Raw genomic sequence first — 17,726 nt, forward strand, 5'->3', positions numbered from 1 at the left:
TTTTCGGTACGCAGGCCTCTCACTGTTGTGGCCTCTCCCGTTGCAGAGCACAGGCTCCGGACGCGCAGGCCCAGCAGCCATGGCTCACGGGCCCAGCCGCTCCGCGGCATGTGGGATCTTCCTGGACGGGGGCACGAACCCATGTCCCCTGCATCGGCAGGCAGACTCTCAACCACTGTGCCACCAGGGAAGCCCTCTTTTTAAGTTTTTGAGTGATGTACCCCAACTCTACCTTTTCTGAGACCCGTGGCTTTTATTGCATGAATTTGCATAGTTCAGTATGCAGTATGCAATCTGCATAACAGTGATACTTAGGAACACATATGTCACGTTATAATAGAACTGAGTGTAAACTGACTATTGCTCCATGCCCCAACATGGATGAATCTCAATGTTGAATTAAGGAACAATACGAAGAAGGCAGACAGCAGAAGCAAGAAGAACAATTCTGCAGCCTGTGGAAGGAAAACCACATTCGCAGAAAGACAAGACAAAATGGAAAGGCAGAGAACTTTGTACCAGATGAAGTAACAAGCTAAAACCCCAGAAAAACAACTAAATGAAGTGGAGATAGCAACCTTCCAGAAAAAGAATTCAGAATAATGATAGTGAAGATGATCCAGGACCTCGGAAAAAGAATGGAGGCAAAGATCGAGAAGATGCAAGAAATGTTTAACAGAGACGTAGAAGAATTAAAGAACAAACAAACAGAGATGAACAATACAGTAACGGAAATGAAAACTACACTAGAAGGAATCCATAGCTGAATAACTGAGGCAAAAGAATGGATAAGTGACCTGGAAGACAGAATGGTGGAATTCACTGCTGCGGAATGGAATAAAGAAAAAACAATGAAAAGAAATGAAGACAGCCTAAGAGACCTTTGGGATGACATTAAGCACAACAACATTCGCATTTATAGGGGTCCCAGAAGGAGAAGAGAGAGAGAAAGGACCTGAGAAAATATTTGAAGAGATTACATTCAAAAACGTCCCTCACATGGTTAGGAAATAGCCACCCAAGTCCAGGAAGCGGAAAGAGTCCCAGGCAGGATAAACCCAAGGAGAAACAGGCCGAGACACATAGTAATCAAACTGACAAAAATTAAAGACAAAGAAAAATTATTGAAAGCAACAAGAGAAAACGACAAATAACATACAAGGGAACTCCTATAAGGTTAACAGCTGATTTCTCATCAGAAACTCTACAAGCCAGAAGGCAGTGGCACGATATATTTAAAGTGATGAAAGGGAAGAACCTACAACCAAGATTACTCTACCCAGCAAGGATCTCATTCAGATTCAACAGAGAAATCAAAAGCTTTACAGACAAGCAAAAGTTAAGAGAATTCAGCACCACCAAATCAGCTCTACAACAAATGCCAAAGGAAATTCTCTAAGGGGGAGACACAAGACAAGAAAAGGACCAACAAACACAAACCCATAACAATTAAGAAAATGGTAACAGGAACATACACATCGATAATTACCTTAAACGTGAATGGATTAAATGCTCCAACCAAAAGAAAACACAGGCTCACTGAATGGATACAAAAACAAGACCCATACATAAGCTGTCTACAAGAGACCCGCATCAGACCTAGGGACACAAAGAGACTGAAAGTGAGGGGATGGCAAAAGATATTACATGCAAGTGGAAATCAAAAGAAAGCTGGAGTAGCAATACTCATATCAGATAAAATAGACTTAAAAATAAAGAATGTTACAAGAGACAAGGAAGGACACTACATAATGATCAAGAGACCAATCCAAGAAGAAGATATAACAGTTATAAATATATATGCACCCAACATAGAAGCAACTCAATACATAAGGCAACTGCTAACAGCTATAAAAGAGGAAATTGACAGTAACACAATAATAGTGGGGGACGTTAACACCTCCCTTACTCCAATGGACAGATCATCCAGGCAGAAAATTAATAAAGAAACACAAGCTTTAAATGACATAATAGACCAGATAGATTTAATTGATATTTATAGGACATTCCATCCAAAAACAGCAGATTACACTTTCTTCTCAAGTGCACATGGAACATCCTCCAGGATAGATCACATCTTGGGTCACAAATCAAGCCTTGGTAAATTTAAGAAAACAGAAATCATATCAAGCATCTTTTCCGACCACAACGCTATGAGATTAGAAATCAATTACAGGGAAAAAAACGTAAAAAACACAAACACATAGAGGTTAAACAATACGTTACTAAATAACCAAGAGATCACTGAAGAAATCAAAGAGGAAACCAAAAAATACCTAGAGAAAAAAGACAACGAAAACATGATGATCCAAAACCTATGGGATGCAGCAAAAGCAGTTCTAAGAGGGAAGATTGTAGCAATACAAGCTTACCTCAAGAAACAAGAGAAATCTCAAAAAAACAATCTAACCTTACACCCAAAGGAACTAGTGAAAGAAGAACAAACAAAACCCAAAGTTAGAAAAAGGAAAGAAATCATAAAAATCAGAGCAGAAATAAATGAAATAGAAACAAAGAAAACAATAGCAAAGATCAATAAAACTAAGAGCTGATTCTTTGAGAAGGTAAACAAAATTGATAAACCTTTAGCCAGACTCATCAAGAAAAAGAGTGAGAGGACTCAAATCAATAAAATTAGAAATGAAAAAGGAGAAGTTAAAACAAACACCGCAGAAATACAAAGCATCATAAGAGACTACTACAAGCAACTCTATGCCAATAAAATGGACAATCTGGAAGAAATGGACAAATTCTTCGAAAGGTATAACCTTCCAAGACTGAAACAGGAAGAAACAGAAAATATGAACAGACCAATCTCAAGTAATGAAATTGAAACTGTGATTAAAAATCTTTCAACGAACAAAAGTCTAGGACCAGATGGCTTCACAGGTGAATTCTATCAAACATTAAGAGAAGAGCTAACACCCATCCTTCTCAAACTCTTCCAAAAAACTGCAGAGGAAGGAACACTCCAAAACTCATTCTATGAGGCCACCATCACCCTGATACCAAAACCAGATAAGGATACTATTAAAAAAGAGAATTACAGAACAATGTCACTGATGAATATAGATGCAAAATCCTCAACAAAATACTAGCAAACAGAATCCAACAACACATTGAAAGGATCATACACCATGATCAAGTGGGATTTATCCCAGGGATGCAAGGATTCTTCAATATATGCAAATCAATCAATGTGATACACCATATTAACAAACTGAAGAAGAAAAACCATATGATCATCTCAATAGATGCAGAAAAAGCTTTTGACAAAATTCAACACCCACTTATGATAAAAACTCTCCAGAAAGTGGGCATAGAGGGAACCTACCTCAACATAATAAAGGCCATATGTGACAAACCCACAGCAAACATCATTCTCAATGGTGAAAAACAGAAAGGATTTCCTCTAATATCAGGAACAGGAAAGGGATGTCCACTCTAGCCACTATTATTCAACATAGTTTTGGAAGTCCTAGCCACTGCAATCAGAGAAGTAAAAGAAATAAAAGGAATACAAATTGGAAAAGAAGAAGTAAAACTGGCATTGTTTGCAGATGACATGATACTATACATAGAGAATCCTAAAGATGCCACCAGAAAACTACTAGAGCTAATCGATGAATATGGTAACGTTGCAGGATACTAAATTAATACACAGAAATCTCTCACATTCCTATACACTAACAACAAAAGATCAGAAAGAGAAATTAAGGAAACAATCCCATTCACCACTGCAACAAAAATAATAAAATACCTAGGAATAAACCTACCTAAGGAGGTAAAAGATCGGTACTCAGAAAACTATAAGACACTGATGAAAGAAATCAAGATGACACAAACAGATGGAGAGATATACCATGTTCTTGGATTGGAAGAATCAATATTGTGAAAATGACTCTACTACCCAAAGCAATCTACAGATTCAATGCAATCCCTATCAAATTACCAGTGGCATTTTTTTACAGAACTGTAACAAAAAATCTTAAAATTTGTATGGAGATACAAAAGACCCCGAATAGACAAAGCAGTCTTGTGGGAAGAAAACGGAGGTGGAGGAATCAAGACTCCCTGACTTCAGACTATACTACAAAGCTACAGTAATCAAGACGATATGGTACTGGCACAAAAACAGAAATATAGATCAATGGAACAGGAGAGAAAGCCTAGAGAGGAACCCATGCACCTATGGTCAACTAATCTATGACAAAGGAGGAAACGATATACAATGGAGAAAAGACAGTCTCTTCAATAAGTGGTGCTGGGAAAACTGGACAGCTACATGTAAAAGAATGAAATTAGAACACTCCCTAACACCATACACAAAAAAAACTGCAAATGGATTAAAGACCTAAATGTAAGACCTGACACTATAAAACACTTAGAGGAAAATATAGGAAGAACACTCTTTGACATAAATCACAGCAAGATCTCTTTTGATCCACCTCCTAGAGTAATGGAAGTATAAACAAATGGTACCTAATGAAACTTAAAAGCATTTGCACAGCAAAGGAAACTACAAACAAGACAAAAAGACAACCCTCAGAATGGGAGAAAATATTTGCAAACGAATCAACGGACAAAGGATTAATCTCCAAAATATATAAACAGCTCATGCAGCTCCATATTAAAAAAACAAACAACCACTCCAAAAATGGGCAGAAGACCTAAATAGACATTTCTCCAAAGAAGACATACAGAAGGCCAAGAAGCACATGAAAAGCTGCTCAACATCACTAATTATTAGAGAAATGCAAATCAAAACTACAATGAGGTATCACCTCACACCAGTTAGAATGGGCATCATCAGAAAACCTACAAACAACAAATGCTGGAGAGGGTGTGGAGAAAAGGGAACCCTCTTGCACTGTTGGTGGGAATGTAAATGGATACAGCCACTATGGAGAACAGTATGGAAGTTCCTTAAAAAAACAAAAATAGAATTACCATAGGACCCAGCAATCCCACTACTGGGCATATACCCAGAGAAAACCATAATTCAAAAATACACATGTACCTCAGTGTTCATTGCAGCACTATTTACAATAGCCAGGTCATGGAAGCAACCTAAATGCCCATCGACAGACGAATGGATAAAGAAGATGTGGTACATATATACAATTGAATATTACTCAGCCATAAGAAGGAATGCAATTGGGTCATTTGTTGAGACGCGGATGGATCTAGAGACTGTCATACAGAGTGAAGTAAGTCAGAAAGAGAAAAACAAATATTGTATATTAACACATATATGTGGAACCTAGAAAAATGGTACAGATGAACCGGTTTGCAGGGCAGAAATGGAGACACAGATGTAGGGAACAAACGTATGGACACGAAGGGGGGAAAGTTGCGGGGGTCGTGGTGGTGGTAGGATGAATTGGGAGATTGGGATTGACATGTATACACTAATATGTATAAAATAGATAACTAATAAGAACCTGCTGTATAAAAAAATAAATTAAATAAAGTTCAAAAATTCAAAAAATAAAAACAAAATAAGCCTTGATTCCCCATTCATATCATCTGCGAGGGTCCCTTTAAAGATGGAGGCTGATGGAAAATTTGAAAATGGCTATCACTTGTAGAATATATGACCACCATTATTGTATGTAATTTTTGTTTGTTTTTTGGCTGTCTTTCTTCCCCATGCACCAGCCCCCTTCCCCTCCTTTAACATGAGCTAAAGGGCAGAATGGTGTGATGGGAAAAAGATAAGAAAAATATTGGTAAAGCTAGTATTTTGATAAGAACCCTAAATACTTCTTTATACATTTAATCTTCTGCAAAGGAGGCAAGAATATACAGTGGGGTAAAGACAGTCTCTTCAGCAAGTGGGGTTGGGAAAGTTGGACAGCCGCATGTAAACCAATGAAGCTAGAACACACCCTCACACCATACACAAAAATAAACTCAAAATGGCTTAAAGACTTAAATATAAGACAAGACACCATAAAACTCCTAGAAGAGAAGATATGCAAAACATTCTCTGACATAAATCGTAGCAATGTTTTCTTTGGTCAGTCTCCCAAGGCAACAGAAATAAAAGCAAATATAAACAAATGGGACCTAATCAAACTTATAAGCTTTTGCACAGCAAAGGAAACCATAAACAAAATGAAAAGACAACCTACAGAATGGGAGAAAATATTGGCAAATGATGCAACTGGCAACAGCTTATTTTCCAAAGTATACAAACAGCTCATACAACTCAACAACAACAAAAACCAACAACCCAATTGAAAAATGGGCAGAAGACCTAAACAGACATTTCTCCAAAGAAGACATACAGATGGCCAGTAGGCACATGAAAAGATGCTCATCATCCCCAATTATTAGAGAAATGCAAATCAAAAGTACAATGAGGTACCATCTCATACCAGTCAGAATGGAAATGGGTGTGGAGAAAAGGGAACCCTTTTACACTGTTGGTGGGAATGTAAATTGGTGCAGCCACCGTGGAAAACAGTATGGAGGTTCTTCAAAAAACTAAAAATAAGAGTTGCCATATGATCCAGCAATCCCACTCCTGGGCATACGCCCAGACAAAGCTATAATTTGAAAAGATAAATGCACCCCTGTGTTCACAGCAGTACTATTTACAATAGCCAAGACATGGATACAACCTAAATGTCCACTGACAGATGAATGGAGAAAGATGTGGTACACACACACACACACAGACATACACACACACACACACAATGGAATATTACTCAGCCATAAAAAAGAATGAAATAATGCCATTTGCAGCAACAGGGATGGACCTTTTAAGTGAAGTAAGTCAGAAAGACAAATACAGTATGATATCACTTACATGTGGAATCTAAAATATGACACAAACGAACATAACTTTGAAACAAAAACAGACTCACAGATACAGAGAACAGACTTGTGTTTGCCAAGGGGGAGGCAGGGTGGGGGAGGGAAGGATTGGGAGTTGGGGGTTAGCAGATGCAAACTATTACATTTAGAATGGATAAACAACAAGGTCCTACCATATAGCACAGAGAACTATATTTGATATCCTGTGATAAACCATAATGGAAAAGAATATGAAAAAGAATATAAATATATATGTATAACTGAGTCACTCTGCTGTACAGCAGAAATTAACACAACACTGTAAATCAACTGTACTTCAATAAAATTATTTTAAAAAACCAATATGGGTTGGGGGTTGGGGGCAGGGGGTATGGGACTGGAGGGCAACCCTGGAAGGGTTAAATGGGTATTTAATCCTCATGAATTTGTCTGACTTGGCCCAGGATTGAAGGGCTTTACACCTATACCCTGTGCGTACCAGAATCAGATTTATACTACTTCCCCCTTCTTATTACAAATGAATGCTATAAAAGAAACCATATATACATATATATATATATATCTATACACACACACATACACATACACACACACACATATATGTCCTCACTAAGGAGAAAATGGGAGGGAGGATACAAATAAGGGTGGGTAAAGGTCTATTTTATCAACTGAATGGCAGGCATATGAGTATTCTTTATACCAGCTGTTCTTCAAAACATAGACTGGGGAATGTAGACTCTTTCAAAGGGTCTGTGAGGTCAAAGCTATTTCCGTAAGACTAAGATGTGATTTGCCTTTTGAATTCTCGTCCTTATGAGAGTGTACAACAGTTTTCCATAGATATGTAACATGGGATTATTGAGACTAAATGCAAAAGAAGCTATAAGAATCTACCTGTCTTCTATTAAGTCAGACGTTAAGAGATTTGCAAAAATCTCTTGCAATGCCATGCTTGTAAGTAATATTTTGTGTTTGGGAAAAATTATTTTCATAATTATGTTACTTATCATAACATGTAATTAGCTGTTATTTTTAAATGAATAGTTTTAAATTTCTCAATTCTAATTTCTAATACAGTAAATATAGATAGATAAGACCCACATAAACAAAAGCTCTTAGGGGTCTTCAGTATTTTTTAAAAATATAAAAGAACCTTGATGCCCCAAAGCTTGAGAACCACTTTAAAACTTAAACTTGCTATGTGCATACCTACATACACACACAGCTCTTACGTATGTATATCTCATATTTAGAAAGGTTAAAAAAAAATCATAGTTTAGTGAAGACATAAAAAGAACCCTTCAGCACCACCACCAAGTAGTGCTATACATGGTAAAAGCGTATTACACTGATATATCTACACACAGATATGACTTACCGATACTCAGCCTGTGAAACACAATCATAAAGTTCCTGGGCAGTAAATCTGACATTTTTATTTACCTGAAAAGAACCAAGATATAGCTGTTTAAAATGCATATTAAGTCAAATGAGTGGAGAGAACACAATTAGAATGGCCCATATTCTGAGGAAGCAGAATGTCAAGTTTCTAGTTTTTGCATAAAAAGGACTAAATAATAACAATTAGAAGATCAGTGACCATAATACTAACACTGAACTATGTGTAAAAATATTAGTCCTATTGTTACAACTTAATCTGTTCACAGAACCAGAAGAAGTGAGATGGTCCTGGGGTTAGTGGGAATCTCAACAAAGCAGATGATCATTTTATACATCAAACGGACAGAAAAAAATGTGTAGTACATGAAACACTAAATTCTACCACTACTGGCTCTTATCAACAGATTCATGCATCAATTAGCCTAGCCCTAATGTACTTATTCAATATTTATTTTCTGGGAAAAGTAAATAAATTGTTAAAAAAAATTTTTTTAACAGCTGTACTTAAAAGACTAGAGTAGATTTGGGGTTCCATAGGTAGACTACTGTAAGCAGAATCAGTCAGCTCTTGTTTATTTCATGAACAATAGAAATAATGCAAGCTGAAAGAAAAAGTTAAATATTCAACTCTAACAACATTTGAATACTATGATTGACACTTCTGAAAGTTATTACTAAATAACTTTCATTTAAACACTAAGGTTATAAACTGTGTGGAAAGATCTACCTGTTTAGGAAAAAGCCTGATTTATAGACATTTTCTAAAGAAATGTGTTTTTCAGACTACTGAGGTCTAAGTATTTAAACTAATATGTTTAAGTTTATAAATATTATAATTCAGAGATAATTTACAACACTATAAATATAAAAGTCCTTCATCATACAAAAACTTGTTGTGGCACACATGTGGAGAACACACTGAAGGAATCCTGTATTTCTTGCGACTTACCACTGATTTAGACAGTATTCTACTTAAGTTGAAAGGTAGAATCTGGAAATTTGTAGAAGGAAATTCTTTTTATCAGATTACTCAAGATATAATCTAGTGTCTAAGTTTTTAGAAATTCTGTATTAGTGAAGGGAAACTGAGACTATCTTCTATTCAATTTACTTTTAAAAATACTCAAGCTATTATTAGCCGTATGCAGTTTTTTGATGAGGAAAAATGCTCCTACTCAGATTTAATTAACACTACTTTAAAGATTTATATCATGAAAGTCTTCTATAGATTTTAGGGTTTTGCTTATTTGCAAAAGTTGTATGAGCTTCCTCAGTATTTTCATAAGGTCACCGTATTTGTATAGAAAATGTTCCATTCACTGAAGGTTAAAAACACATAGTTTTTAAATATAACATTTGAAATGTATATAATCCTAAATTTTCACTTAAAATTAGGATTATATATTTATATACAATTTAATGTTATTTAATTATACATAATATTTACTATATTTAATGGTTTATGAAATTGGTATATAATTGATGATTAATTTTTTAAGTACTTTATAATTTTTATTAAAAGAATCTTCCAAAAATGTTCTAAAATATACATTTAGAGTTAACTTATCGACCAGTCCAATTCCTATTTCTTTATATGTTCTGCCCTGGTCTCAAGGGCCTTTGATATTTTCACTATTGCCCCAACATCCTAGGACCTATAATGTATCCAAACTTAGGCCAGCAAATTTCAACAATCAACACTGCAGATCTTTGATCAGAAGATGAATGGAATAATCTATTCTCTATCAACTGCTAAGAAAAATCAGCTGAAGAACTGATTTTGAACCTGATATAATATGAATACAAAATAGTTTTTGAAGCCATTAGTAGATTTTTAGCAAAAAGTATCTAGATTTATCTTTACTTTAAAAAACAATCATCCACGTATATTTAGACACTTATCCCAGAACGTGGCTGGAGTGTAAGTGTGATGTGGCTCCAGGTTACAGCAGATGACTTATAAAGTAGGCAGTTAATCTACTACTAATAAAGGAAAACTGAAACACAAATTCATGACATACATCACAGGTTCTAGCCTGAAATATACCATTTCATTCTATTCGTTAATTTTGATACAAGACATTCTAAATTACTCATATTGGGACATTTTAAATTACATTATTAAATATCATTTAATAACTCCCAGAAAACAAAGAGCTAAAAGATGCCTCCCCGTCAGTAAACGTTAGAGTTGTGATTGTAAATGGATTATGGAATTGGTGTCGTTAATTCTTAGCTGTACTATTTACAGTGAATGCCAAATATCAGAAATGACTATATTATTTTTAATTCTTAAAAAATCAAGATCAGAAGGCAAAGGTTAAGTATAAAAATAGCCAAACATCTTAAAAATTTTAAATGGTTGTATCACTGTTTATGATGTGAGACAAATATATCCAATGTAGTAACTGGTATTGGGGAGGAAGTTGTGCTAAGAGAAATACTTTCAAAATCTGGGACTCAGATCCACATATTCTTATAAATAGCAAGTTGGATATTTTCTCCTAAGGCTCTCAGCAACAGAAAGCACTAAATCCAAAGAAGACCTATATATCAGATTTTTTCAGGATATGTGATTTTAAAATTGTCCCCATTGTTTCCACAAATATATTTTTATTGAATTTGAAATTCAGAAAGTATAAAGAAATAATTATTTCACTGAATCATCTCAAAAGAGATGATTTTAAAAGTACATGTAACTTTAAAAAAGTACATGTAAACAACCACTCTTTCCTTAAATAAAATAAGTAACACTTATTGAACACTTACTCTGTGCTTGGTACTGTTTGGAGCACTTTATATATATTAAGTTATTTAGTCTTTAAAGAATAGCTGTAGTTTATCTACTTATGTTATTCCCATTTTACAGATGAGGCAACTGAGGCAAAGAGAATTAAATAACTCATCTAAGATCATACAGTTAATAGGCGGCAGAACCAACATTTGAACATGAGTAGTTTGACTTCAGAGTCTCTGTTCTTAGTCACTAGGTTCTTAATGTAAGATGTGGCATAAAAAAGTTAAATAAAGAGCTAACCAGGAATAAAAGTGAAGAAATATATTTAAAGAAGTTTGACTCCATAAGAAAAGTGACACATGAAAATATGTCATATTCCTTTATTTAGAGTATTTTAAAAATTAAACACACACACACTTAAAAAGAAAGAATATATGGGCACATGAGTAAAGAACTTTAGGCAAACAAAAACTTAAGATCAACAGAATACTTTCCTTGGATCAACAAGGATAAGAAAAGCATGCAGATTAATTTACAAAATACACTGGAGCCTCACGAGAACTTTAATTCCAGGGTCTATGCTGCTGCTATGGAGGAAACTAAATTATAGCTTTCTTTTTCAGTAATCAGTAGTTCTCAACCGGAGGTGGTTCTTCCTCCCTAGGGGCCATCTGGGTATGTGAGTGGGGTGCGGTGGGAAGGTATTTTTGCTTGTCACACTGACTGGGGGAGCTACTGGCATTTAGTATCTGAGGAGCAGAGATGTTAAAGCATCCTGCAATGTTCCACACAATGAAGAAATGACCTGTCCAAAATGCCAACAGCACCCCTGATGAGAAACAATTCTGTGTTGGAGAAAGTGTATTATTATAGGTCTCTACTGTATGTTTTTACTTAGAGAATGAAAAAAACAAAAAAAACAAAAAAAACCTGACTATCACTGGCAAACTTCTGCGGCATTCAAGAATTTAAAGCAAATATCAATTAAATAGCATTTGATTACATTTTAGAACACCTATGTTTGTTTATATTAAAGCTTGATTATAATGGAAATATGATAAACATTTAAAAATATTTCTCCTACCTCATACTTGATTAGGAAGTTATAGAGGGTCTCAACATCTTGATAATCACTATTGGGTGCCAAAATCCTAAAAAATAAAATAAAAACAAAGGAGGGGGAATGAATGATTTAAGAAAAAACAATACCTTGAACTTTTCTCCCAGCACATATTCATACTGTGAGAGATACCTTATTGTATAATAAGCTTATTAAAATGTTTACAACCTTTTGGGGGTTTTATTTATCAATTACAGTTATAAAACCATGAGCTTATTTCAACAAATATCGATTATCAATTGATATCAAATATCAAATTATTAAAAGATTTTTGTTTGCTTATATTAATATTTACATCATCAGTTAATCAACAACCATTAGCATTCTAACATGAAATTATAGTTCACATTTTGAGTTACAATGATATAGATTTTTCAAAAGGTAGGTAGAAATGTGAAGTACCTTTACACTCCTTATCTTTTTTTTTTTTTTTTTGTGGTATGTGGGCCTCTCACTGTTGTGGCCTCTCCCGTTGCGGAGCACAGGCTCCGGACGCACAGGCCCAGCGGCCATGGCTCACGGGCCCAGCCGCTCCGCGGCATGTGGGATCTTCCCAGACCGGGGCACGAACCCGTTTCCCCTGCATCGGCAGGCGGACTCTCAACCACTGCGCCACCAGGGAAGCCCTACACTCCTTATCTTTTAAGCTGCAGATAAAGCTTAAAGATTTTCCACAAAAATGTGCAACCAATCCAAGTGGACAACTGATATAAACTATCAAACACATAAAAAACAATCCTAATAAAGATTTTGTGACTAAATTCAAATAATACTGTTTGAACTAACAGCATAGCAGTTGATGAAAAAGCATTAGTAACCAGACTATGTCAGTTGTTAGAAATAACACTGACTCATAAAAATAACATAAAAACAGGGCTTCCCTGGTGGCGCAATGGTTGAGAGTCTGCCTGCCGATGCAGGGGACACGGGTTCGTGCCCTGGTCCGGGAAGATCCCACATGCTGCGGAGCGGCTGGGCCCATGAGCCATGGCCGCTGAGCCTGCGCTCCGCAACGGGAGAGGCCACAACAGTGAGAGGCCCGCGTACCGTGAAAAAATAAAAATAAAAAAATAACATAAAAACAAAAAATGGAAACAAGAAATAAAAAGAAGGAAATGGAAGACCATGTTTCTCCCTCTAGCGGTAAAGTATTAATTCTCATTTTCTTATACTAAGTATTTTTTTTAATTCTTTCAAGATGATTTTTTTTTCTTTCCAAAAAAGGGAAAGAAAAGGAAAGCAGTCCTTTCATTATGGTAAAGTGGTTAAGAGCAATGTCTGCCTGGGTTCTGTGTTCTTGAGTGAGTTCTGTGCGACTTATTTTCCTTATGTGCTAAATGAGGATGGTGATAGTCTTTACTTCATAGGATTATAGTGACAATTAAACAAGTTACTGTAAAGTCTTTATAACAGTGTCTGATATACAACAAGTACTATATATATGTATATATAAAATAGTAACAATAATAACTATTACCATCTAATGCCTAATAGTCTCAAGCCACAGAATAAGTTCATGATGATTTAACTAATGAAAAATCAATCCACCCCAATTAATTCTTAAATTCCAAGTGGCTTTTAATTACAACAGTGTCTCGAGGTTCTCACATCCTTGCCAATGCTTGATGATGTCAGATATTAGAGTTAACTGATCTCAATAAACTTAATTAGATCTTTAAACAAGTTGGCCCTCATCAGACTTGTGGGAGAGCTTTTATAAATAATTTCTCAGGATATAGTCAAATTTTTAAATGGGTCATACTCTTTTGGAGGAGACACATACAGAATATCTTTAAGAACATACAAATACCTGCCTATGGGTCTTCCCTGGAGGTCCAGTGGTTAAGACTCTGTGCTCCCAATGCAAGGGGCACGGATTTGATCCCTGGCTGGGGAGCTAAGATCCTGCATGCCTCACGGTGCAGCCAAAAAAAAAAACAAAGAAAAAAAATCTGCCTAAAAATGTTTCATAGAAAAAATTATTCTCCCAACAAGTAATTTTAAGACACAATCTCAATACCAAAAAAAAGAAAGAAAAAACAAGAGGATAAATACATTGGAGAGGGTCCATAATTTGTTTTCAAATATGAGAAGAAATCTATATAGATAAGCTAAACCAACCTTCTAGAAAAGCAATGGAAAAATAGTGTGTTCCAACTTTGTAACCTAGTGTAAACATACTATAAGCAATGTAGAATAATTTACACCCATTCTTTTTTATAGCTTTGGAAATAATCCAAACTGTCCATAAAGAGGGTAAAAAAATAGATAAAACAAGATGTTTTACAAGAGAGGCTTATAAATTTCAGGCAAAGTACACTCTTTGCCAGAGAATAAATTTAATATTTCTCTGTCCTGAAATACTTTGCAAAGAAACTAGTTTTAGGTAAGATAGTCATTTATCTATAGCAACAAGTCATAGCCATAGTATGAAATAAAGAAAATAATTACATCATCCTAGTTTTCCAATTAGCAAAAATTGAAAAAATTTTTAACTCCCAGCATGGTTTTATTTTTTTAAGTCTTACTGTTCAAGACTGTAAAACCATTTTTTAACAGTCTTACTGTTTATTTTTTTAACAGTCTTACTATTCACTCATTTTAACAATTCAGTGACTTCTATAAATAAATTTACTGAGATGTACAATGATGTACACTGTACAAACTTAAATACTTGATTATTTGACAAAATTATCACAGAATTATATTCTAACGAAAAAAGGCTTACTGAGATGTCAGCATCATTCACAAATATATTACTATTATAATCAGAATAAAATTGTACATGTTATTTTTTAAAAGAAGGATACACATTATAGGATTTGTTATAAAATTTGCTACTCTTAAAAATGTTTTGATTCACTGTACAGTAGAAACACAGCACTGTAAAACAACTATACCCCAATTAAAAAAAAAATGTTTTGAGGTAAATTGAGCCCCAAAGAGACTAGACAATATTTATTAAAATACACTCAATTTAGGGTTGAATTTAGACTTCATTATGTCCAATGAACTTTGAGTTTATGAGAATGGAATTTGGCCCGGTATAAACAAAAACTGCCAACTTTTACTAACTAGAAGTACAGCTTGTTGAAAATACACAAAAAAATGAAATGGAGAAAAATGGTTTATGGACTTTCATGCCTTAGTAATTCCCCACACAAAAATTCTTGAGAGGTCAGCCTTCTCTATAGCTTTCTCATTTCTTTTTAAAATACCAGCACAAAGACAAAAGACTCTTAGAATGAAAGTCCTAAAATTACCCTTCAATGGCAACTTTTAAAAAGAATAATAGAAAGAATTAGTCCTTAGAGAAAATGGCCATTTTTTAATTTATAAATATATCCACATCTGTTTTTCAAGAGAAATTCCTAACAATCAGTAAGTATATATCAAATGCATAATATTCTCTCAAATGTATATGATACTAAGAGCTATGGAATATGAAAGAAAAAAGACATGGTTGCCTATCTTCAAGTTGTTATAATCTTGAAATTTCACTTTAGAATTTTGGAATCAGAATTAGGAAATAGACTGAAGTAGGATTTAATCTGCAGCTCGCAGATTATTTACAAACCAAGTTGATCAAGTTACCTACTTTTCTGTACCCCAGCTCCTCACCTGTGAAATGAGGAGAAAGTAGTATTTACTGAATAAGGTTATTATATGAAGTAAATAAAATAATGTATCTAAAATACCAAAATGTTTATTAGCACAATGCCTGGCACATGTCAATAAATATTAGGTGCTATGAAAACCAGTTTTCAGATGTAGAAACCAAGGCTCAAGGTTGTAAAAAACTTGCCCAAGATTACAGAGTGGTGGTGGGTACCTAAATCTCTATTGGTTTGACTCTGGAGTCCATGCTTTTTCCACTAATAAAAAAGGATAACCCTCACATCTTCTTGCCTTAAATGATTTTATGAAATCAAATGAAATAAAGTTCTTTAAAATCTTTTAAGAATTTCATATGTAAGCAAAAAAAACCTCTTTAATTTGCCTTGTATCAAATGCTTCTGGCAAACTATTCTGTGTATGTTCAAACACTAAACCTTTGTAGTTGTTATATCTTTTTCAAAACCACAGAGGAAGTCAGTAGCAGAACCAACAAGTCCTGACTCTTAACCATATAAGCACTTTGAGTTTTCTATTTATTTACGAGCAATTAACATTAAGTAAGCAACATGTTAATCTGAGTTAAACAAATTTCATTTCCATCTCATCAATATTAGATAAATATTAATGTATCTCACCAAGAAAAAAAGACTATGCTACTCAAAAATTTTAAAAAGAAATGAAAGTTAATATAATCTGACTAAAATTAAAAAATCAAATAATGCATTAAAATGGACTAATTTTTAAATAAGGATTTAAAAAATTGAAATAAAACTTTTCTCCTATATAGGAGAAATAAAGCACCAGACTCAGGAGTGGGGAAATAAGTCTAGAATATTCAAGTTTAATATCTAATTCTAGAAATTCAAAAGAAGAGAGAGCATATTCTTGGGTATTTATAAGTCTTAACTTACAACCCACAGAACTGAATAAATTATGTTCCCTGCTGGCAAGGCAGTTTCACATTAATATAATATTTTAAATAGTTTTTCATGTTTGAAGAAAATTAAAAATAAGTTTAAAACTAATTATATGACTTATTTTACTTAGCATACTGTCCTCAGGATTCATCCATGTTGTAGCATATGTCAGAATTTCCTTCCTTTTTAAGGCTGAATAATATTCCATTGTTATCCATATACCGCATTTTGCTTATCTATTCATCTGTTGACAGACACGAGTTACTTTCATGTTTTACTTACTGTGAATAATGATGCTATGAACATAGGTATGTAAATATCTCTTTGACACTATAATTGCAGAACCAGCCCAAACTGGCCCTGCCCTGTATCTAACAAGATACTGAGTTGTTTTTCAGAGACAACAAAACAAAACCACAAGTCATGTAGCCGAAGCACATGCAGAAGAGAAAATTTTGACCTCAAATAACACCTGGAACCAAAGTTTCTCCCCTCCAGAGAACCAAAGGACCGGATGTGACCAGAACCCTTTCAGAAGTGAAGGGTCCATTGTTCAGGAAGATCCAGTGCTGAAGCCCCTTTACCTAACCTTACCATAGATGGCCAAGTTCCAAAGCCCTCCAATGGAAACCTGCCCCACCAGGGCTCAAACCAACCTCTTCCCCTAACTCATGAAAGTTTGACCAAACCCCAGATTGATGAGACAGATTTGAGAGCCGTGCCTCCTTGTTTCCTTGCTGGTCAACCTCACAATAAAGTCTTTCCTTTTCTCAAAAGCTGGTGTCATAGTACTGGCTTGTATGCGAATTGGGCAGCAAGCCCTTTGTACAGTAACAAGACTTTATTTTCAATTCTTTTGTGTATATACCTGGAGTAGTCAAAATTATAGATAGGCAGAATGGTGGCAACCAGGGGCTAGAGAGGAAGCGTAAGTGAGGAGTTACTATTTAATGGGAATAGAGTTTCAGTTATACAAGATGAAAAGAGTTATGGATATGGATGGCGGTGACAGTTGCACAACATTATGAATGTATTTAATACCCCATTAATACATTTTTAAGAACACTTAAAAATGGTAACGGTAAATTTATTTTACATGTATTTT

The 17,726-nt window shown here is 34.7% G+C and overlaps 1 protein-coding gene across 1 annotated transcript in view; it reads right to left on the reverse strand.

Annotated features, from left to right (window-relative positions):
- LOC307049107 (E3 ubiquitin-protein ligase RING2) overlaps positions 1-17,726 on the reverse strand; it is a gene marked incomplete at both ends in the record, with an annotated part of 167,266 nt that overhangs the window by 4,856 nt on the left and 144,684 nt on the right. The window contains 2 exons of the mRNA XM_079698484.1: positions 8,207-8,271; positions 12,051-12,117. Coding sequence (XP_079554610.1) covers positions 8,207-8,271; positions 12,051-12,117 — 132 coding nt within the window. The remainder of the gene's footprint in view (positions 1-8,206; positions 8,272-12,050; positions 12,118-17,726) is intronic.

The sequence above is a fragment of the Hyperoodon ampullatus genome, assembly GCF_949752795.1.
Source record: "Hyperoodon ampullatus genome assembly, chromosome: 2".
NCBI classification, from domain to species: domain Eukaryota; kingdom Metazoa; phylum Chordata; class Mammalia; order Artiodactyla; family Ziphiidae; genus Hyperoodon; species Hyperoodon ampullatus.